General features: G+C 32.6%; 1 protein-coding gene and 3 pseudogenes across 4 annotated transcripts; all 4 read left to right on the top strand.

Annotated features, from left to right (window-relative positions):
- Window positions 1-654: 654 nt before the first annotated feature.
- LOC147928089 (uncharacterized) lies at window positions 655-3,486 on the top strand (annotated as a pseudogene).
- Window positions 3,487-5,142: 1,656 nt separating this feature from the next.
- LOC147928088 (putative UDP-3-O-acyl-N-acetylglucosamine deacetylase 1, mitochondrial) lies at window positions 5,143-6,432 on the top strand. 3 transcript variants are annotated; one of them, XR_015579238.1, is made up of 4 exons: window positions 5,143-5,320; window positions 5,427-5,735; window positions 5,828-6,084; window positions 6,196-6,432. XR_015579238.1 is itself a non-coding variant. In XM_087483011.1 (4 exons), exons 1-4 carry the CDS (start codon window positions 5,213-5,215, stop codon window positions 6,283-6,285), a joined length of 714 nt encoding a protein of 237 aa, XP_087339137.1. In that variant the 5' UTR covers window positions 5,148-5,212; the 3' UTR covers window positions 6,286-6,432. The 3 variants fall into 3 exon arrangements, 1 of the variants encoding a protein (XP_087339137.1); XM_087483011.1 differs by having other exon boundaries at window positions 5,148-5,320; window positions 5,878-6,084; XR_015579239.1 differs by having other exon boundaries at window positions 5,149-5,320; window positions 5,900-6,084.
- Window positions 6,433-9,880: 3,448 nt separating this feature from the next.
- On the top strand, window positions 9,881-11,242 carry LOC104743541 (F-box/kelch-repeat protein At1g24800 pseudogene; annotated as a pseudogene).
- A 9,977-nt stretch (window positions 11,243-21,219) lies between these two features.
- LOC147928087 (F-box/kelch-repeat protein At1g24800 pseudogene) lies at window positions 21,220-23,550 on the top strand (annotated as a pseudogene). The gene has a single exon (XR_015579237.1). The product of XR_015579237.1 is annotated as an F-box/kelch-repeat protein At1g24800 pseudogene (transcript).
- Window positions 23,551-23,754: the final 204 nt, after the last annotated feature.

Below are 23,754 nucleotides of genomic sequence, written 5' to 3'. Positions count from 1 at the left end.
GTTTTCTTAGTTAATACAAATATATAAAAACAGGATAATGTCTGAAACTTTTTATTCAATATTACAGAAAAAAAAAGAAAAAAAAAAAAAATATATATATATATATATATATATATACTTTTGTCCTTTTTCCCAGATAGAAGAAGTACACATTAAGCAGCTTATACAATTTGATATTCCTCAGAAATTCTGCAATCTTACTTAACCGATCATTTTATTAAATTAGTATTCCGTACTCTCTCACATGCTTGGCAATTCGCATTACAACAACGAGACTGTCGATAAACTATAGATCTATTAATATTATATATGGGTTTTACAATTAATTCAAAGTAGCGGACATAACGATCAAGTTCAAGACTAAACTCAATTGATTTTCCCGAAACTGTTGTTAGATAGAGTCATACGCGAGAAGCCTTGTTTGGTTACAGAGTATCGTCACAATTTTGTCTACGTAACAATATGTAATTGGACACAATATACACATATTTAAAATAAAATAAAAAGAATACTTGAAGCATCGATCGTTACATATACTTATACATAACCAAACGTGTGAATTTTGCGGCGTGTAGTAGCTAAAATAACTAGCTACACATTATATGACTCATGCAAAATACTGACATGTAGACTACTTTAGTACCATTATACGATATGTTTTGGAACGCTAAACTCGAGAGAGGTACTTTCTTATGAATACAACATTTTGGGCATCATTTAGCTAGGGAGTGAATGAGATGAGCTCCATTACTCAAAATGAGAACTATTCTCTTGCGTCTTAGAGACAGACAATATTATAAGTTATAACACACCAAAACTTAGTATATTTTATGTGCATATGTCTTTTTATTCACCTTGTTATTGTTTCATGATAGTAGTCCGTAGTCGTTATAGTGTGATATATGGGTACGATTGCTAAATGGATGGCATGCATAATATAGTGGTGGATTCGAATGTAATTATGACCGAGTGCATAAGATAAACTTTTGTACCGTCGACTACGTACTTAGTTTTTGTATACCGCAATTCTTTACTGTTTATTCAAACCATTTATATTTTTAGGTACGCAAAGTATTTAAGAGTATCTTAAGAGTATCTAAAATATTAGATGTGATTAAATTTTTTTTTGTATGATTTAGTTTAGAATCGTTGTTTATCTAAGATATTTTTGTTAGGTTTATAAACTTGTGTCTGTCAGTTTCTGATTGGGTGGGAGAAAAATAAACTTTTCTTTTATTTTTTCTTTCTCTCTCTCGTCTCTATCTTTGATCGACAGAGAAAACAACACGACGATAGAATCAAACCGATCAGTCGGTGATTCAGCCGGAAAGTTTACCGACGGCATCACATCACCGTAATAGACACCATCGATGTGCGAAGTGCCGATCATCCGGCGTCTCTCTCGAAACCAGTAGCCCTAATTTTGTAAGATCTCTCAATTGGGTTTGTAGTAATTTTCGATCTGTCTGTCAATAATTTTAACGGATGATCTGATTTTTTTGTATTGTCTCTGTTTTGTTAGATGCGAAGGAAGCTTTGGACGAGAATCTGTTTTCAGACTTAACGTTTGTGACTCCGGTTCAACACCAGCCTGAGCCGATCGAGTCAGTTATTACTACTACTCATCCATCTCCGACGAAGAGTCATGGACGTCAGGTGTCATGAAGGAAGAAAAGAGCAGGTGGATTAAGAATAGGATACAACAGGCACGAGATCAACAATCTCGACGAAGACGAAGATGATTCCGTCAGTCAACAATCTGATTCCATTAGTCAAGTATCAGATTCCGTCGCGCAAGTGTTTGATTCCGGTAACCAATCTTTGGACTCTTGTACTCCTCCCGCTGATGTCGATGTTGCTGTTGTTGTTAGTAATGGTAGCTATGTGGCTGCAACAAAGCTGAAATCAAGTAATGGCATCGATGCGTTCGTTGATGGTAATGTCTCAGAAACTTTGAGTGATTCATACTTGTCTCTGATTATGTAGTTTTCAGCTTCTGATTATGTATTTTATTCTTAGTATTGCTTCTAGCTAGTGTGCTATCAGCTTTTATTTGTTCTGTATCTATCTATGTGTGTGGTTATTTGTTCAAAGTGTTTAAATGGTGACAATGCAGGCCTTGAAGAGAAGCAAAGGAAGGTGGTTCCAGTTACGCAATGCCAAACAGTTCCAGATGAGTTATCTTACTCAACTATATTCTGTTTACTTATTCATTGATATCGTTGATGGTTTGGTTGCTTTAGTGAGTCTATTTGGTAACTAATCAGTTTGATTGACACTGTTATTGTTCATTGATGTCTCTTTCTCTTTCTTAGTCTTTCGGATATTTGCATCATGAATTTGCATCATTAAATTGACAAGATCAGTTTGGTAAATGTCACACTTAAACACTCAATGTTTTGTAACTTGTCATGTTTGCTTGTATTGTCACACTTAAACACACATTGTTGGTTGTTGTCACAATAATACACTTATTGTCTAGTGTTAGGTTATACTCAATGTTTGGTAGTTGTCATTGATTGCTTGTTATGTCACATTTAAAAACCAAATACACTTACAATATATTCTTCCCTTTTTACAATAATTTTTTTCCTTATAAAATGACATCTTCTTCTAATAACATTGAAGAAATGATGGATGGGTATTTTGATCATGCAATGGACAATTATTTTGATCAAACATTCGAGAATCGTTTCGATCATGCAATGAATCAATTTGCACCGCGGATTTCCCAGGATGATAGGAAGCATAGATTGTATGCACTGGGAGTGGAAGAATTGCCCGACTGCATGGAAATGTCAATATACTCGTGGATCTGGAAAGCCAACAATTGTTTTAGAGGTTGTAGCTTCACAAGACCTCTGGATATGGCATGCATTTTTTGGAGCTCCAGGTACATTAAACGATATTAATATTCTCGATCGCTCACCAGTTTTTGATGACATATTACAAGGTATAGCTCCCAAAGTAAAATATATTGTCAACAGACAACAATATCATCTGGCTTACTATCTCACCGATGGTATTTATCCAAACTGGACTACTTTTATCCAATCAATTCGAATTCCACAAGATCCGAAAGCATCCTTATTTGCTACATGCCAAGAAGCTGTGCGTAAAGATGTCGAGCGTGCTTTTGGAGTCTTACAAGCTCGATTTGCCATAGTCAAAAACCCAGCTCTCATGTTGAGTAAGGTAAAAATTGGAAACATAATGAGACCATGTATCATATTGCACAACATGATTGTAGAAGACAAACGTGATGGGTATACTCAGTATGATATGGCCTCATTTGCATGAGACGACTCAAACAGAACTTCACAAGTTGATTCTGCGTATTCTACATATATCCCTTCAAATCTCGGCAATATGATGGGAAATGTGATGACAATTCGAAATCAAGTTCGTGATAAAAAAATGCATGATCGACTGAAAGCGGATTTGGTTGAGCATATATGGGAAAAGTTTAGTACAAATCAAAATTAAAATTAATCATTTTGTAATCTATTTTTCATTTGCTTTTATGACATGTTTGTTTAAATTTTTATTGAATGCAATATTTTTAAGTTTTTAAGAGTATACAAGTCTTATAAATTTGAACAAAATATCATAATAATTTACAATTACAAAGAAAAATATTTTTAAGAACCTCAAATTTAACAACTTTCAATGGACTTATGAAATGTTAAAGTTTCTTAAAAAGTTCTTAATTTCACTTTTATTCAAAATTAAGAATAAAATCTATTTTAAGATACTTTCATTACAACTCTTGATGGAGGTACTCTTAGATAGTAGTTAACAGATAAAAGCAGGGTTCGATACTTGAATGTAACATATTTTTGAGAAAATTTTAAACTCAACATTAAAACGACGTCGTTTTAGCCACTTCAGTAAATTATGTGTCATCTGAGTCAGCATTGACTAATATTTGTTAATTTTGACTCTAAAATCAGCACAATTTATACTATTTGGGTATGAAATTTGAATTTTATATGAGTATAAATATAAATTAACATCGTGTATTTATACAGGTATAAATTGGCACTTCCAAAATTATACAGGTAGGTAGTAAATGGCCCTTTTCCCATAAAAGCGGTCCATGTTTTACCGCAACGTCGTCACCAAATGATTTGAAAGGAAAGAATAAAATAAAGATGAAAAAGGGGGAAAAGGGGGGAAGCAAAGGGAAGAAAGCTGCGTGCACCCATGTGCCACTTCTTTGCTATGCCTTGAAGAATCAAACAATGAGTGGAGGCAGTCTTGTGAGACTTTGATCCTAATACCACTCCTTAATATATGCCCATCCATCCTATCATTATTTCACAACGCATATTGTATATTTACTTTTGGTATATACTTTCTTAACTTTTGTTTTCAAAAGGTTGTAACGTAGTTTATGGGTTCCAATACCACTGTGATTAATTTATTTTCTCTCCATATGCATATGTAAGAATTCTCATGTATATAAAAAAATACTAGGATTTATTAATCTAGACTATTTTTCATTGTATTTAGTGATATATTAAATTTCAACAGTTTTTCATTAATCAAGATATATGTTTTTAGTATAAAATAATTCGTTGGAGCATTAATGGTATTGGTTGTTTGTTTCTTGTATTTGTAAATTAATTGTTATTATTTGTAATCTTGATTATTTAAAATCAGTAGTTGTTAATATAATCTACATATTACATTTCTTTGTTCATATTAATATTATTTTATATGGATTTCATAACTTGTATAGTATAATTTTTTGTTTTTGTAGTTTTATCTCCAAAGAAAAATCCCTAAACGTATGTTAATTTTGTTGTCATCACAAAAACGAGTCACGAAAGTAAGAGATGATTAGATCAGACTACAAGTCAATTTCTCAGTTTCGGTTCTATTAAATCAGCTGAAAACTAAAAATTGCTCCTGTCACATGTTCTTTTAATCTTTATATTGAGTAAATCAATTGATCATCGACATGGACCACATGGTTTAAGATTTAAGTACCTTATTTGTTTCCTGAATTCGGTTTAGATGCTTACTCATACTTATTAATCCCGGTTTAGATAGAACTCATACTTTACGTAAATAGTGAAATCAATAATCCGGTTAGGTGAATCTTTACTCTTGATCCCGGTTAAGCAGCTTAATGGACTTAACTTAGATGTTAAATCAATAATCCCCGGTTAGGTTAAAACTTAAAAGTTAATCGGACGTCGAATCAATGAGACTCTCCGTCACCGTCCGAGCCACTAAGCCGTCGTTTCTCGTCACTTGGATCCGATTCTCCTCCACCGCGTCGTCGTCGTCGCCGGCAGTCTCTTTGAATCCGGTACGGTACACCTCTCTCGCTAACGCTTTCATGTATATACGACTTTTTATATATCCATTGGAATCATTACGAGTGTTTTTTTTTTACTTGTGGTTCGTTACTGTAGAGTGGACGATTACAGCAAACTCTCGCGGGATCTGTGGAGGTGAAAGGGAAAACTCTACATTCCGGTAAGATTTCGACGGTTAAGCTAATCCCGGAGATCGCCGGAGCTGGTAGATACTTCGAGTTTCGATCCAGAGTCATCCCTGCATCGATTGAATTTGCTCAGGAGTCGCCTCTTTGCACTACGCTGTTGAAAGAAGAGCTCAAAATCCGAACAGTTGAGCATTTGTTATCAGCTCTTGAGGCCAAGGGAGTTGATAATTGCAGGATTCAAATCGAAAGCCAAAGTTCAGATGATCAAGAAGTCGAGGTTTGTTACCTGAATACATACATACATTTTGAGTAATCATAGGTTGAATCAATGTCTCCTGTTGTTGATTTGATTAAATTTGTATGCTATAGATTGGTTTAGAGGATGAGATGAGTGTAGGGAACACTAACCAAGTGAACAGGTCCCTATTTTTGATGGATCAGCTAAAGAATGGGTCGATGCGATAGAAGGAGTTGGCATAAACGTGGCTCAAAACCATGTTGGTGAAAGTGTGGAGAAGATGGTAGCACATGTGAACAAGCCTGTGTACGTTTACAAGAACGATTCTTTTGTTGCTGCATTTCCAGCTCTAGAGACTCGGATCACTTGTGGTATCGACTTCCCACAGGTTCGGTCTAATGGCATTTTTGAGGAACACAGAAGAACAAAAACTTCTTTTTCTGCTTGTGCTTAGACTGTTATTGACTCGGTCTGTTGTGTATGATGATGAACTTTATAGGTGCCTGCTATCGGCTGCCAATGGTTTTCTTGGAGACCTCTCCATGAGTCTTCCTTTGCAAAAGATATCGCACCATCAAGAACCTTCTGAGTTGAGTTGTTTTTTTGGTTCAGGTTGAAGCTGAGTTGCAGAGAATATTGTAATTTGATGTAACTTGCATTTAAATATTTTGTGGTAAAAACAGTATTTTGATGTAATAAATTGGTGTAAGAATATGATTTATTAATCTTACTAAAATTACTGACTGGTGACATTTTTTTGTGGTAGATATTAACTCAAATTAGTAATAATATGAGTTTTAAGTTGATTTATGGACTTAATTAAAGGTTGATTATTCAAAAATGTTACCAATCAAGAACAAAATTTAAGTTTTTGAAATTGAGGTTGAGTTACAATGTGTTATGATTGATGTACAATTTTGAGTTATGTTGAATAATTTAAAACATTATTCAACATAATGGAAATTTTCATGACTTCTAAGTTGAGTTAGCTATTTTTTTAATTAAAAAAACGAAAATACAGTTATATAATCCAATTTTTTCTTTGATTTAATTGATATATCAATAAAAATAAATTTTACTGTTTTTATTTTATTTCATAACCTTTTTAATTAGTTATTTTGTTAAATTTTGCCAAAATTATTATTTTTTATTATCATTTAAAATAAAATAGGCATAGATCTAAATATGATAAGATTTTAAATATTATGGAATGCATGTAATTTTTTTTTTTAATTTGCAATGTAACAAAGAAGTTCAGTTAACTTTGTGTATATTAAAATTATTTTATTATTTATATATTTTAATTTATTGTATTTTTTTAAAAAAATTTAAATGTATTCACTAATACTTTTTTAATAATTATAACTAATTAAATATACATACATCAACATCTACCAAAAAAAATGTCACTAGTCTGACTGGTAAGATTAACAAATTATATTCTTACGATTCATTACATTAAACTGATGTTTTTACCACATAATATTTAGTGCAATTTACATCAAATTATAATATTTTATGCAACTCAACTTTAATAATTCATATTACCAATCAGAGCCATGGATGTATGTAATATTTAATTAATAGCTAATATGTAATATACTAATAATAATAAATATGTATGCAATGTATGAAAATTTTGATGATGTTGAATAATGTTTTGAGTTAACAATTTTAGAAAGGACATAACTCAAAATTGTACATCAACCATGACACATTGTAACTTAACCTCAATTTCAAAAAAATTAATTTTGTTCTTGACTGGTAACATTGTTGAATAATCTTTGAGTTAAATTCATAACTCAACTTAACTCAACGATAACTCATATTACCAATAGCCTAGTTGTTGTCAAACTTAGAAATGCAAAGTTGGTTTTACGACTTTATCCGGTTTCTGATTATTTGTGTGGCATGTTGTGTATGAGTCCAATACATTTCTTCTAGCCCGTATCTAAATATTTTGGGGATTGGTTTTGGCTTTATTAAGCATGATGTATGTTTATTTTTGATTGATTAAATTCTGTCTTTCAATCTGAAACTGCACTTCATTGGCGCGATTTCAATGTGATGAGAAAGCAATATTAGATATTAAAACAGAATAAAAGTTATGAAGTCAACAAAATTGATGCATCATGAATCATTTAATATATCTAATATATCTAAATTATAAAATTCAAAAAGTCATCAAAATTTTGAAAATATTACTTATTTTGGTTTAAAATATACTAAACTACATACCATGGGGCTACATATATAGATATACTTAGAAAAATCTAATGCCAAAATTTCTCCGTTATAAATCACAATAAACAAGTAATCTATATGTAAAATTTATCATTTGAATTCACATATCTGAATATATCACAAAAATTTAAAACTCTAAAATATGAAATGAATTGAATTACAAAGTAGAGTATAAATGTTTACTAAATTACTAATTTTACCAATATTTTTTAAATTTAAATGTAGTCTTTACTATTAAAATGATGACTTAAAATTTGAGATAAAATAGAATTATAAATTTTGAAAATGCACAAAAAAAGACATGAACGTGACACTCTAAAATACAAGATGAGGCACATCACACAACTACAAAATGAGCTAGGAGACTATATTTGGCAATGCTCAGTCAGAAAATAATTTAAGTACAATATCATCCTAGATCCGCCCCTGTCAGTCCCGTTATGAAGAGCTCGTAAGACTAATGTAAAGAAATAAAAAACACTGGATTGTTTTCAAATACAAACTACTACATTTTATGTGTTAAAAGCATGGTTAAGACTTACTTACGTATGTGAAACTTGGTGTTACGCTGGATAGTTTATTACATATTTCTGTTACACCACATAATCAGAAAAGATTTTTCAGAGGCCAAAGTACTTACGAGGCCTAGGAGAAATCAACTTCCCTCTTGGATTTTTACTGCAAGGGGGAGAGCATGATAAAGGAAAAACACCAGTTGATTAGCCAGACTATGTTTTAAACAGAATGCATATAGTTTCCTCTTACCTTTTCAGCTCATCTATTGTAAGTTGATCAATTGAGGTAAAATTCGAAATGACATCCTAGCTCTCCCATATACTGTGGAAAAATATTTAAAATTTGGTTTATCATAAAGCATAATTAGAAACCATAGCCTGAGAACGGTAAAAATAAATAGTATGCATGCATCTCATACCATTATGTTTGGGGAAGGAAAACTATAAGTGAAACAAATTGTATATCAGATATCTATTATGCATTATGTGAGATATCCAGTCCAGCCAAAAAATTATGAATTATCAATCTAAGTCAAAAATAGCAACTCACAAAATCACCAATTCAAACTCTGAACATGATTAACGATTCTACTTCGAAGACCAGACTACATGCAGCAAAGAAGTGATGTATTTAGGTTTTGCTGGATCAACAATTACTCCTTACAACGACAAACAAGCAACGAAGAGCTGTCCAAATATTTACAGAAGACAAACACTAACTAAGATTTGATGGCCAGACATAACGACTGATCACATTAACAAGAGGGACTCTACATTACATATAGTCTTGTTCTTTATGGTTTCGAAACTAGATTGGATTGTGAGACAATGATAGATTCTAACATCCAATCACAATGCATACTTGAATGCATTGCCTATAAAATCAAGGACTTGCAATTAGCCAGGACCCTAATGGATCGGATTAAGACATGGTTGATCAAAACCAAAATTATAACATTCTCAAATTAATCATCAATTCAGCGCAGATTTGAGATTGTTAGAGATGAAACCTGGCAGAGATTGTAAGTGAAGCGATGATAGGACGTCCATCTGCTTAGAGGAACTGACAACAGCGGAAGAAGGTGTGGTGGAGTTCGATGCCGCCATTTCAATCGAAGCTTTCGCAAGAACATCTCTACGACTCTTAGATCAACTTTTATATGAAAATATCATTGTACCAAAGTTAATTACTGAAATCTAGATGTGAGTAAAGAAAAATGGAAAGAATTTGTTTTTTTTTATTAAGTTGGGTATATTAATGGAAAGAATACGAAACCTAAGTTAACATATTATTGTCACCAAAAAAAAAAAAAAAAAAGACAAAACCCTAATTTATATTGCGGAGCTTCTGTGTTCTTTCGAAGAGTTTGAACAATGATGAGAGCCGAAAAAAAAGGAGTTAGAAGAAGAACGAAGGGGAAGAGTATGCGCGATCTTCCACCGCATTTGGTAGGGGAGAAGATACTCACGAGGGTTCCGATAACATCTCTGGGAGCAGTCCGGTCCACTTGCAAATTATGGAACGCTTTAACCAAAGATTGGATTTTGGGTAAAGCGTCAGCGGCAAGGCAGAATTATTTAGGGTTCATGGCGATGGATTCAAAGGTTTGTTCAATTAGATCCCATCTCTGCCGCAGCAATGACAAGGAAGAGGAAGACTTGGTTGATATATCTATAAAGCAGATAGATTGGCTTAAACATGTGGAGATGTCTAAAGTGTATCACTGCAACGGGTTATTGTTATGCGTCACCAAGGACCACTCGAGGCTCGTGGTTTGGAACCCTTATTTGTTGCAACAATGGTGGATCAGCCCCAGAACAGATTTCCACAGGCTAGACAGCTATGCTCTCGGATACGACATGAACCGTAACCACAAAATCTTGCGGTTTTTGGATTGTTTCGAGAAAGGCGTTTGCATGTACGAAATTTACGACTTTAGTTCATGGAGGGTTCTCGAGGTCACTCCCGACTGGGAGATAGATCCTTTTCAAGGCGGTGTTTCTGTGAAGGGAAATACCTACTTTTATGCTCATGAGTCAACACTAGCACCAGGCTTCTCTGGTGGATACATGGAAAATGGAGATTTTGTGGTAGATGACTATGAGGTTGAAGATTTCTTGCTCTGTTTTGATTTTACAAGAGAGATATTTGGTCCCCGTCTGCCTCTTCCGTTTCACTCTTGGAGTTTAGAGGACACTGTGACCCTCTCATGTGTTAGAGAAGAGCAGCTCGCTGTGCTATATCAGGAGGATGAGGATTCTGGTATTCCATGTAACATAGTTCATATTTGGGTTACAACTAGCATTGAGCCCAACTCTGTGTCCTGGAGCAAGTTTTTGACTGTGGAAATGAGACCATTTGCCCGCACTGGTGTTCGCTTTGACCATTATACGGGTGGGACCTTCTTCATTGACGAGGAACAGAAAGTCGCTGTGGTGTTCGACATAGACGGATACCTACCCAGGGGTCCCAAGACAGTTCGTTACCATACTGCTTTTATCATTGGAGAAGATGGATACTTTAAATCTGTGAGTCTTGGAGTAGCTCCCAAAAACCCTTATGAACCTCCTTGTTCCGGGTATGTCCCAGAGCTTTATCTTCCCCCACTTGTGTGTTCTTCTTCTTATCTTCCAAGTTTAGTGCATCTCAACCAACACCACAAAAGGAAAGAAAGAGATGCTTAGTCTTTGTTTCTTGCATATCTTAAGACTGCCTCATCTACAGATGAGTTAATCTCAGTTTCGTTTCTACTTAATTATCAGCTAATAAGTAAAACTTTTCGGTTTTTTTCATGTATCTTTCTACCCCTTTTAATTGCTCGATCTTGCCACTTGTTCTTATCATGGTTGAAGATTCTTTCTTTTCGTACATGAGATGGTTAAGTGCCTTGTTTCTTCCTTAGCTTGTCCTCCTTCAAATCGTTAAGTACCTTATTTGTTTCTTCCTTAGCTTGTTCTAGTCACTTTGTTCACTTGCAAGATATACCAAACAAATTGAGAATTGCACCATGTCGCATCCTCAAAAATATGAATTACTTTATAGGCTTATAGCCGCCCTTATCTCAAAAATATGAATTACAATATCATACCTCCTTATCTCGCCATACAATCCCAAACTCCAGGGTCCTGATCTGTGATGGTGATCAATTACTTTATAGTCGCCCACAAATGGACGATTTTTCAAAATTGTATAGTTTCAAATGCCTTGGTAGGTTAGGACATGTAACAGATGTACTTTGTATTCGTTTATGCATTTGGAACTAACCATTTTTTTGGGAGCTGGTTACACTACATTGCTTTCTTTGAAAAACACTAGGGATCATGATCTGGCGCGTAGCGCCGTTTTTAGAAGAAGTAATTTTTATTATTATATGTAAATTGAGACTAATTTCTATTAATAAGTGTCTTAAAACAATCACATTAATATTTTGACATATTTCTGAAATAAAGTATTTTGGCAAAAAAATGTGTGTTTATAATAAATATTTGGAGAGGATAAATTTTTAGTAGTAAAAGTATTACATGTACATATTTGAGTAGCTTAAGTATTAGCGTTGTATATAACGTAAAAGCTTTCAATATGATATAATCACCTTTTATGTTGATGATAATTTGGATATGTGATGATAAAAGAGTAGATGAGTTGGATTTGTATAATTAAATGAACAACATACTTTTACACATGTCTATTAAGCGTATACTTTTTTGCAGTGGGATTGTTTTAGAGCACTTGCACAAAACAGAGCATGCGAGCATAACATCAGGGCACAGAAGGAACGAATGAGAGGTATTAACCCTGAGCAGTTTAATTTGGAGACATCTCGTACTGCGAATTGAATTCCAACACATTTAACTGCTGAGGGAAAGTAATTATAGAAGGGGAACCATAAGTAGAGGTACTGAGGTAGGAGATTTCTTTGTTCCGCATCGTTTGAGTTGATGGAGAGCAACTTCCCAGGCCTTCCAATTTGCACTGTAGGAGAAGATGTCTATGATGATGTGACTTCCATGTTTTGATTTAGAAGACTGCAGCCTAGCATTTAGTTTTCTCCAAAGTTCGTAGACCAAAACTTGTAGGAAGAGTTTACAAATGAAGTTGGGCTTCCAGTTAGTCAGTGGTGCTATACACCATTCAAGTATATCTTGTCAATATGTTGATGGTGACAAGAAACCATAAATTGTGATTAGTTTTTCCTAAAAGAAACCATATATTTAACGAAGAAACAAAAGTCCGCGAAATCATAAAATTCTAGCTAGCGTTATATTTCTTCTCTTTAAGCCAACACTGGTAAGGCTCACTTGCATCTATAGACCTGCAATCAACATATCAAAACACCATCTGATGCAAAAAAAAAAAAAAAAAAAAAAAAAAAAAGGATTTTATCAAAATTCCAAACTGCAACTATTTCGAATCAGGCTTACCAGTTACCATGGCTGAAACAAAACTTTCAATAAACATCTTACAATTGACTTTGTGGAATGTCCTCTACGACACTTTGTCTGTATTTTCCTTTGGAATCTATATATCAATATATGTGCTAACCCCAAAGCCTGTAGGTTGTTGATTTCTAAAGCCGCTCATCACTACAACAACTGAAAGAATCACGTTAAAATATTGTGATGAAAGATAAGTATAGTCTTCCAACCAAGAAAAATTTCATGAGTAATTCTGTTTTGCCAAAGAACCGAAAGTGAATATGATAAACCTAACATTGTGGTGAATGATCATAATATGGGAAGCATGTTAAGTTATTATACACATCAACTCTTACCTTTACTAATTACTATGCTTTGAAAATCTGACAATCGGTACCTTTCTCTGCTTATATATGTGGCAAGTGCATAAAACCCAACGATTCACAGAAGGCCAAACGTTAACATACTAATTATGATCCAAATTCTGGCTACACAATATATTGCCTGCAACATCAAACCCAATTTGAAAATCAGGCGATTATGATTTCTAATTTTCCAAAGGTTTAAGAAAAAAAAACAGAGACAATATATGAACAGACAAAACTGACAAAAGACCCAAGTAAAAGATGAAACTGAAAGATGGAAGGAGTGGAAATACCCATGTTTAAGTATGACTATGGTGTTAAGAAAACATCTTGAGTTTAACGTAAAGTGAGAAAACACTGCCAGACAACCGTAGATTATAAGGTTCCCAGATCTGCGATGTACAAACTCTTGCTCTCTGGCCTCTCTCTCTCTTCTCTCTGCACAGAAGAATACTGATGTCAGGCTGGAGGGACGCCATTGATTTCGGATCGAAAGGAAAAAAGGTTGGAAGTGATGAAAAGTCACAATAGTAAATAAAGGCTGGAGGGTTTTGAGAAGTCATAACGCTTCGATTCTCTCACGTTTTGACTTTTGAGTAGTAAGATGGGGATATACACGTGGAATTTGATTTGAGAATTAGCTTTCCTTATGCTTGCTTACGTGGCATCTTCACAGAGTTTTTTAAAATAGCTGATGTGGATAGGCTGAGGAGCCTCAGTGGACTCCTTTTATTAGTCAGTAATAGTAATGTTTCGGTTTTGCAAAACACCCTCTACTTGCTAACCAATCAAATAACCATGTCGTTTAAGTAAATTAATTATATTATTTAAACGAAACAATTAAAATTTAATTTAATTATGAATACCACTTGCTATATGTCTCACGTTAAAAGGAAAAAATACATACATAATTGTAGAGACTAGCGCTGGCCACGACTCGATCCGATAATAGAAAAAAATTACTTCTATTCAACACGTAAATAACGAGTACCCGATAAAAAATAATTGATTTTTTAGTAACTCGACCTTTTATCCTTATCTGAAAAATGATTACTCGGTAAAAATATCCATGACTACAATATAATTTCATATTCCAAAAATAAAGAATTTGTAATTATATACAATACATAGTTTCAAAAATTATAAAAACTAAAATAAAAGCTTATAATTTCATGTCGCAAAACCATTCTTACGTAAGATGTGTAATTTTCTATCTATTTACATTCTCTTTACTTACATGAACATGGACCATATCACATTTTCTTATTAGCATAATACAAAAGAACAATATCATAAGCAAATATACAAATAACAATCACAATCATTCCAATAAATAATAAATCTAAGTTGAACTTTAACGGGTAAATTAATAATTTTGAGATCATGACATTTTATTAATTTCTAGTGATATTATTAATTTATAGAAGTTTTATTGTATAAACTTAAGAGATTTAAGGCAGAAACACACAAAATCATTAAAGACCATATGGACCTCTTTGATATTGTGTTATCATTGCTTGCGATGCTTCTTGATAATAATTCAAAGTTCTTTTTATTTGATTCTGTCTTTCAATCTGAAATTGCACTACATTTGCGCAATTTGAATACGATGACAAAGCAATTTCAGAATTAAAACAGTATAACTAAAAAACTTTGAGTTATCATCAACAAATATTCTACTTACAATGTCTCGACGCGAAAGTGGATGCGAAAGTTTTGTGCCTCGATGATCATGGGATAGTCTCTATCCATTCATTTTGGTCTATAACAATAGCCAAGTCAATCATGTAGAGCCCTTCTTATTCATCAGGAATAGGGTACCGAGTTGCTATGTCCTAGCTACTACAATGTTCTAGCTTTAGATCTGCGCTACAATATCACTACAAATCTGCTACAGTCTTGCTATAGTATCTTGTAAGACGTAGAAATTTAAGTAATTTGTAATTATATAATTATATATATTTACTAATAACCTTTAACCGAGATGATTTTTATTATCTTACAATACTGTTGGCTTGAATCATTAAACAAAATTGGTGTTTTAATCCTCCTCGGCCTCCCTTGGAATATTCTCTCTATCAAACTCAAGTACTACACGTCCGCATATTTAGCCTAATTAACTTGTGTATTTGCAAATGATTTGTTATTATATTATGTGTAAATTTGATTCTTTTGAATCAGTTGTTGTAAATGTTATCAACATATTATTACAGTAGGAGATATCCCGTCCTTAAAGCACGATCAACATTTTAAAAAAAAATTATAATATAATAATAAAAATTATTGTTATATTTCTTTTAAAAAATTATTTTGTTTGAGATAATATTCATTTTTAATTGTTTTATAAATCTATATGTCTTGTTTAATACGAATTATTTTAGAATATTATAGTATTTTATTTTTTGATGTATATTACAGTTTTATATTGTTTGTTTGTTGTATTTGCATTAATATTTTGTGAAATATGAAGTAGTAATTTTAATATTATAATTGTGAGCAAATAAAATTTATTAATTTATCAACTATATAAAGTTAGTTTTTACCAACCCACCAATGTGAAAATTAAAACAAACATTTTTTCCATAAATTGAGTAATATATCTTTTACATTCAAAAAAAAAAGACGAATATATTTTCGTTTTTAAAAATTCAAATCACAACATATGCAGAAAAAAATTCTGAATATTTATTAATCATAAGTATTATGTGAAAATTCTAAACAATTTGTAAATAAAATAAAAGAAAGATGATAGGAAAATCATAATTTGAAATCTTAATAAAACCTAGTTATTAAAAATAATTTTATTGTCTACTTGGATATAAAATCTTAGTTTTTTGAAATTCTGTTTGGTTTATATTTTTTAAAAAAATATTTAGTAATTTTCGTCCATAATTTTATTAGAGAGAGATAATAATTTTTTAAAAATAATAATTATCTGTATTTTTGAAAAATCTTAGCTGTTAATTTTTATTTTTGTTCTTTTTCAAGTACAAGTTAATTTTGATTTGAATAGATTTTTTTTACTTTTCTAATTTTTTTTTTATTTTTGATCTCTCAGGGTTTTTTTATTTTTATACATTTAGTTAATTAATTAACCTTAATAAAAAATTTCTAATGGTAATTGAATGTAATGTTTTAACATTTTAAGGTTATTTTCATATTTGTATTTCTCAATTAATATAGTAGGATTTTTTTGTTCATATTAATACTGCTTTATGCCTTTATCTGGATTTCACAAATGATAGTATAGTTGTTTTCTTTTGTAGATTCTATCTCCAAATAAAATCCCTAAACGTATGTTAATTTTGTCATTACAGAAACGGCTAGTCACGTAAACAAAAGAAAGAGATGTTTTAGATCACACTACAAATCAAATTATCAGTTTCGTATCTACTAATCAACTGATGATAACTAACAAATTGCTCCTGTCACATGTTCTTCTTTTTATTCAATCGAGCATTGCACCATCGACATGAACCACATGGTTTAAGACCTTTTAAGTACCTTATTTGTTTCCTGATCCCGGTTTAGATGCTTACTCATACTTATTAATCCCGGTTTAAAACTCATACTTTACTTAAATAGTTAAATCAATAATCCGGTTAGGTGGAGCGTACTGTACTGAACTTAAATGTTAAATCAACAATAATACGGTTAGATTAGAAGTTAAAAACTAATCAATGAGACTCTCCGTCACCGTCCGAGCCAATAAGCCGTCGTTTCTCAACCCTTGGACTCCTCCACCGCGTCTTCGTCGTCGCCCGCAGTCTCTTCGAATCCGATAAACCTCTCTCGCGCACGCTTTTATGTATATACGACTTTTTTTACATATATATTGAAGCATGACGAGAGCCGGAAAAACGAAAGTTGGAAGAAGCATGAAGGGGACGAGGATCTGCGATCTTCCACCGAAATTGGTAGGGGAGAAGATACTCACGAGGGTTGCGATAACATCTCTGGGAGCTGTGAGATCCACTTGCAAATTATGGAACGCTTTAACGGTTTAACCAAAGATTGGGTTTTGGGTGAAGCTTCAGCGCCAAGGCAGCAGTTTTTGGGGTTTATGACGATGGATTCAAAGGTGCAGTAGTGCCAAGCATGGATGGATGAACCCTCCTATGCGGTTTGATAATGAAGCATGTCGACATAAGATCCTCCCTGTTAGCACGAGGTGGAAATGGAGGACTCCCCGTGGCTCACATAATCACAGATAAGGCAAATAGTTTTTATACATTTTCTAGGTTTTCTTGACATCTAAAGAGAAAACACATTTCTAATAGAAAGGGTTTATTCTCTTTCAAATGCAGGCGGGGCCATACACTGCACACTGGCTTAGCACGTCATCTCACCATCAACTGAGACCGCTCGTTACCACACAGCTTTCTCCGGTGGAGAAGACGGATACTTCAAACCTGTGAGTCTTTGAGTAGCTATATTGGATCTTTTCCCATCTTCCTCTGTATTCTTAGCATCTTTTTAACAAATGCATCGATGAAAGTAAAAACACATTTGATCCTTGTTTCCAGTGTAAGGTTTAGTTTATATGCTGCTTTTTTTTTTTTTTTTTTTTTTTTGTACTAAGGCGTGGATTTATTTGATATATTTTGATGAAAATTATATATCCTCATTCTGTTTCAAAATATAAGAAATGACCATTTTAAAAAAAGTTTAACCAATCATAAATAAAACTGTATAATAAAAAATATTAAACTAATCTAAAAGTAGCATAAAAACTTGAAAACATCTTATATTATGAAACAAAAAATATTTTCTAAAACATCTTATATTATGAAACAAAGGGAGTATGTGACTGATGACAATGATGAAATATTATCTTATAAAAAAATTTAAATTAGTATTAAGTAAAAATTTAAGTTTTAGATACATAATTTTTTAAAATATAAAAGTCAGTTGTGTTATAAAATAAAATCTGATAAAAAAATCATAAATTTAACTTGACGTCCAGGCGAGGCAAATCAAACTGATGACCTCACATATCCTAAACTATTTTTTTGACCACCAGAAAAAACGAAACAATTTTATAATCATGAATTTAACTTGTTTTCATATTTAATTGATCGTTACCACATGTGTTTTCGTGTTTTTTATTCAATGTTTTCTTATTCTTCATATTCTTTCTTGTCATTTTCATTGTCAAATTTTGTGTTAATTGTCATCGTAACTTTTACCGTTTGGTTCTTCGTTATACTCTTTTTCTTCTTCTTCCACGTCAATTTATTCACATTCTTCCACTGAAAACCCTTTTTTAGACTACCATACAACTTGTTAACCCATCAAACTCCAAAAAAAAATCATTTCTTTTCTCATAAAAATTTGTGAAATTCATGATTACCAACATAGTCAACACATGCACCCAATTATTGACAATTTTATCCATATACTTATTTGGTTTTAGATCCACGCGTTTAGAAACTTCTCAAACCAAAATCTTTACTTGGTTTATAATATTTTAAAAACATAATAAAATATACTAATAATTATTCATTTAATATGAATCATATGATATATAGAAATATGAGTACACTATAAGAACATATTAATTATAAATAAATAATATCAATTATATTATATCATCAAATAATATCAACCATATCATATTATCAAATAACCATAACCGTATATAACAGTAACCGCTTGAACCGTAACCGTTTAACCGTTTGTTAAACGGTTCTGGTTAAGGTTACAAAAATTTCTAACCATAACCGATGGTTAATAAACCTTAACTATGACAACCATAATCCTGGTCATGCTTGTGTATAGCTAATAAAACATGTGTATTTCTCATCCATCTTTCTTCTTTAGACCTCAAAATTTGACTCAAACATCAAATTAAGGTCTTGCGATGTCAATCCTTCTTTCTTAAACCCAAAAATGAAAAATTAATGAAAGAATATCAACTTATCTATAAAATCATACACAAAAATATGTTTTACAACTCATAAAAAATAAAAAGCACAAATGTAGATAAATAAGATAATTTATGTTTTACATCAATATTTCTAATATTTTAAACTTTTAAAAGGTTTCGAAATATAAAATTTGAACCTTTTAGAAATTTTCAATATTTATAATATTTTAAACTTTTAAAATTTAAAACTTATAATATTTAAAAACTTTTTAAAAGCTAAGAACTTTTAAAAGTTTCAATATTTATAATATTTAAACTTTTAAATTTTTTAAATATTATAATATTTTTTTGAAACTGTCTAAAGTTTTAATTTGATCAAATAAACGACCAGATCAAACCAAATAAAACTTTTAAACTTGGACGCCTGATAAATGAAGCTTTCTTGCTTATTCGTTGTTGGAAGCATATTAATCTTATTTATACTAGTTCTGAACCATTGTCTAAAAAATTTATAGCCGATGTGGAATATTGTGCTTAGTTCTTTGATTTCCATAAATTTAAAATTTTATTTTTTAAAAAAAATTCTGTAAATTTAAAAAATGTTAATGAATGACATGTCAAATCATGATAGATTGTTTAAAATAATTCTTAATATAGATATTCTGGAAATTGTGTAAAATGTTAATAAGTGATATGTCAAATTTCTATTGGTTGTTTAAAATCCTATTTGGACGGCCTTAGGAGCTTATAACTCCTACTTTTTATTAGTATAGATTTAATATTTTAAAATTTCTATGGAGGTTAAGTAATTGTAATATTTTAAAACATTCTAGTTTAAGTATTTTTAATATTTGAACCTTTTAAAAGTTTCAATATTTATAATATTTTAAATTATTAAAATTTCTAAATTATAATTTTTTAAAAACCTTTTAAAAGCTAAGAAATTTTTAAAATTTAAAACTTATAATATTTTGAAACCTTTTAAAAGCTAAGACTTTTAGAAGTTTCAATATTTATAATATTTTAAACTTTTAAAAGGTTTTAAAATAAAATATTTGAACCTTTTGAAAAGTTTCAATATATATAATATTTTAAACTATTAAAATTTAAAAATTATAATATTTAAAAACTTTTTAAAAGTTAAGAACTTTTAAAAGTTTCAATCTTTATAATATTTAAACTTTTAAATTTTTTAAATATTATAATATTTTTTGAAACTTTTAAAGCTTTCAATTTGATCAAATAAAAAACCAGATTAAAACGAATAAAACTTGTAAACTTGGACGTCTGATAAATCAAGTTTTCCTGCTCATTCGTTGTTGTAATCATATTAATATTAATCTTATTTATACTCGTTCTGAACCATTGTCTAAAAATTTTCTACCCGATGTGGGATATTGTACATAGTTCTTTTATTTGCATAAATTTAAAAAAATTATTTTTACTTAAAAATTCTGGAAATTTAAAAAATGTTAATGAATGACATGTCAAATCATGATAGGTCGTTTAAAATAATTTTTAATATAGAAAATTCTGCAAGTTGTAAAAAATGTTAATGAATGATATGTTAAATTTCTATTGGTTGTTTAAAATCCTATGTGGACGTCTTAAGGAGCTTATAGTTTCTACTTTTTATTAGTATAAATACACTATATCAGGATAATTTACGGGTATATAAAGCAGAGAAAAATCTATTAAAACGGTTTTTTTTTTGTAAAATTTTAATAATAAATAGTAATATAGAGATTTGTTATGATTTGACATGCTATTTTTTTATATGAAAAATTACTTGTAATCCATTAAGATACGTAAATGAAAATGCAGATTGTAAAATAAAATTTATTACTTAAAGGCTTAAACTTCGTTATATTTAACCTATTTGTCATTTTATTAAAAAAAAACAAAAGCTAAAAGGGGACGAGGATCTGCGATCTTCCACTGGATTTGTCTTGCTATAAAGCACTCCAAACAAATCTCAATATACAGACCACAGCTGCATAAATAACTACCTATATACCAACTTCACAGTATAATTTATACAACACTTGTCAAGTCTAAACATCAAACCAATACACCAAATATTAAATCATAACACACAAAATTGTCCTGTAACACCAAAAAAAAATCCTGAATCTAATTAGTCATTCCCCTAAGACTATGTCTCCATCAACAAGAAACTATCTCGGCAGAATTGGATACTGAAACGAAATTCTAATGAAACTCACATTGTCCTCGAGGACAATCTTCAATCTCGAATCAGCCTCGCGGCAATCTCTCTCAAGGCGAGAAGCCTTCTCCTCAAGCTCACGCACAGCACAGCATTCTCCTTATCCACAAGCTTCTGCCTCAATTCCACCACCTCAGAGTCTAGATTAGAGACCCTTGAAGCTATCGCCATTGACGTGATCTTTCTAGCGAGATCCAGCTGCTCAAAAAGGATCCATCGGAATCACCGACAGAACCTCTTCGAGGAGCTCGAAATCTAGCTGGTCTTCTCCCATTTCTCCGCTCCCCTTCGAAGCCGGAGATAAGGATAGAGATTGAACCCTACTAAATTTTGGAGATGACAACCCCGAGAAGATTAGGGTTTTCCAGCTCTGAAATTGTCCGATTGCCTCTAGTTGGTGCCGTCGAGTATGTCTGATTGTCTGTGACTGTGTGCGTATAGATAGAGATACACGCGTCCATGCGATTACATACACAAAAATCACACACATCTCGGTGCGAAGAAAGGAAAAAAACATCACGATGTTATCTTCTTGCCCTGATTACTTTTGTCTTTCTCAGATTCTTCAGCAAGTGAATCAAGTCGGCGAGCCGGGAACGGCGTCGTTTTTGTGGTTTACTGAGAAAGAGAAAGAGAGAGAGAGCTCCGGGTCCACATATATCAAAGAAAGAGAGAGAGCAAAAGAAAAAAACAGATTGTACAAAAGACGAAAACCCTAATTTTCTATTGTGCGGCGGCGTGAGACGAAAGGCTGGAAGAAGCATGACGAGAGCCGGCAAGAAAAAAGCTGGAAGAAGAATGACGAGGACGAGGATCTGCGATCTTCCACTGGATTTGGTAGGGGGAAAAATACTCACGAGGGTTCCGATAACATCTCTTGGAGCTGTGAGAACCACTTGCAAATTATGGAACACTTTAACCAAAGATTGGGTTTTGGGTGAAGCTTCAGCGCCAAGGCAACAGTTTTTAGGGTTTATGACGATGGATTCAAAGGTTTGTTCAGTTAAATTCCATAGCAGAAAGGAAAAAGAAGAAGAAGGAGAAGACTTGGCTATAAAGCAGGTAGATTTGCTTAATCAAGTCAAGATATCTAAAGTGCATCACTGCGACGGCTTACTGTTATGCGTCGCTGAGGACAAGTCGAGGCTGGTGATTTGGAACCCTTATTTGGGGCAAACAAGGCCAATCAGACTCGGCGACGATTTTCACTGGCAAGACAGTTATGCTTTAGGATACGACATGAACCGTAACCACAAAATCGTGAGGTTTCAGGATTATTACGAACATCCAAACAAAGTTTCCAGGTACGAAATCTACCAGTTGAGCTCTAATTCATGGAGGGATCTCAAGGTCCATCGACCCGATTTGGATATAGAGTTTAACCATAGCGCGTCTGTGAAGGGAAATACCTACTTTTTTGCTCAAGAGAATCGGAAGTATGTTGAACCTAATGAAGATGGAGAGATAACGGATCTTGAAGATTTCTTGATCTGTTTTGATTTCACAACAGAGACATTTGGTCCGCCTCTGCCTCTTCCGTTTCACTCTGGTATCGACGAGACTGTCACTTTCTCTAGTGTTAGAGACGAGCAGCTCGTGGTGCTCTATCATAATGAGGGTGTTTATTATGGTGATAAGATTAGCACAGTTGAGTTTTGGGTTACTACTAAGATCGAGCCCAACTCTGTGTCCTGGAGCATGTTTTTGCAAGTGAATATGAGACCGGTCTCTCTCACTGGTGAACTGTTTAACCATGAGATGGGTGGGGGCACCTTCTTCATTGACGAGGAACAGAAAGTCGCTGTGGTGTTTGACATAGACGGATACCTACCAACCCTACCCACCCTACCCGAGAGAGTTCGTTACCACACAGCTTTTATCAGTGGACAAGACGGATACTTCAAACCTGTGAGTCTTGGAGTCGCTCCCAATCGCGGGGAACCTTGTCAGTCCTCATCAGGGCCTTGTTTTGCGAGTCTATATTGTCCCCCGGTTGTGTGCTCTTCTTCTTACCTTCCCAGTTTGGTGCAACTCAACTAACTGCGCAAAAGGAAAGATAGATGTGTTTAGTTTCCTGTTTCTTTCATATCTCAAGACTGCTACTTCTCAGTTTCGTTTCTATTTTATCAGCTAATAAGTAAAACGATTTCAGCTTTCTTGTTCTTGTCATGGACCATGGTTGAAGTTTCTTGGTTAAGTAACCCTTTTTTTTTGTTTTCTTGCATTGTCGTCTGGTAGTAGTTAATTTATCGTTCTACCCACTTTCTTCTCACTTGCAATATTACTTTATGTACCACAACTGTGAATTATATTGCACCATCCCCAAGCAAAGCATGACATGGTTTTTTAAGTATATATTGTCAGACCAATTTTGGGGTTAAACAATGTCTGTTTCTGCGTTTACTTACAAAGGGAATCCAGT

Source organism: Camelina sativa, chromosome 14, assembly GCF_030686135.1.
Source record: "Camelina sativa cultivar CO46 ecotype springtype chromosome 14, ASM3068613v1".
Taxonomy (NCBI): Eukaryota; Viridiplantae; Streptophyta; class Magnoliopsida; order Brassicales; family Brassicaceae; genus Camelina; species Camelina sativa.
This window is presented reverse-complemented; position numbering and strand designations above follow the sequence as displayed.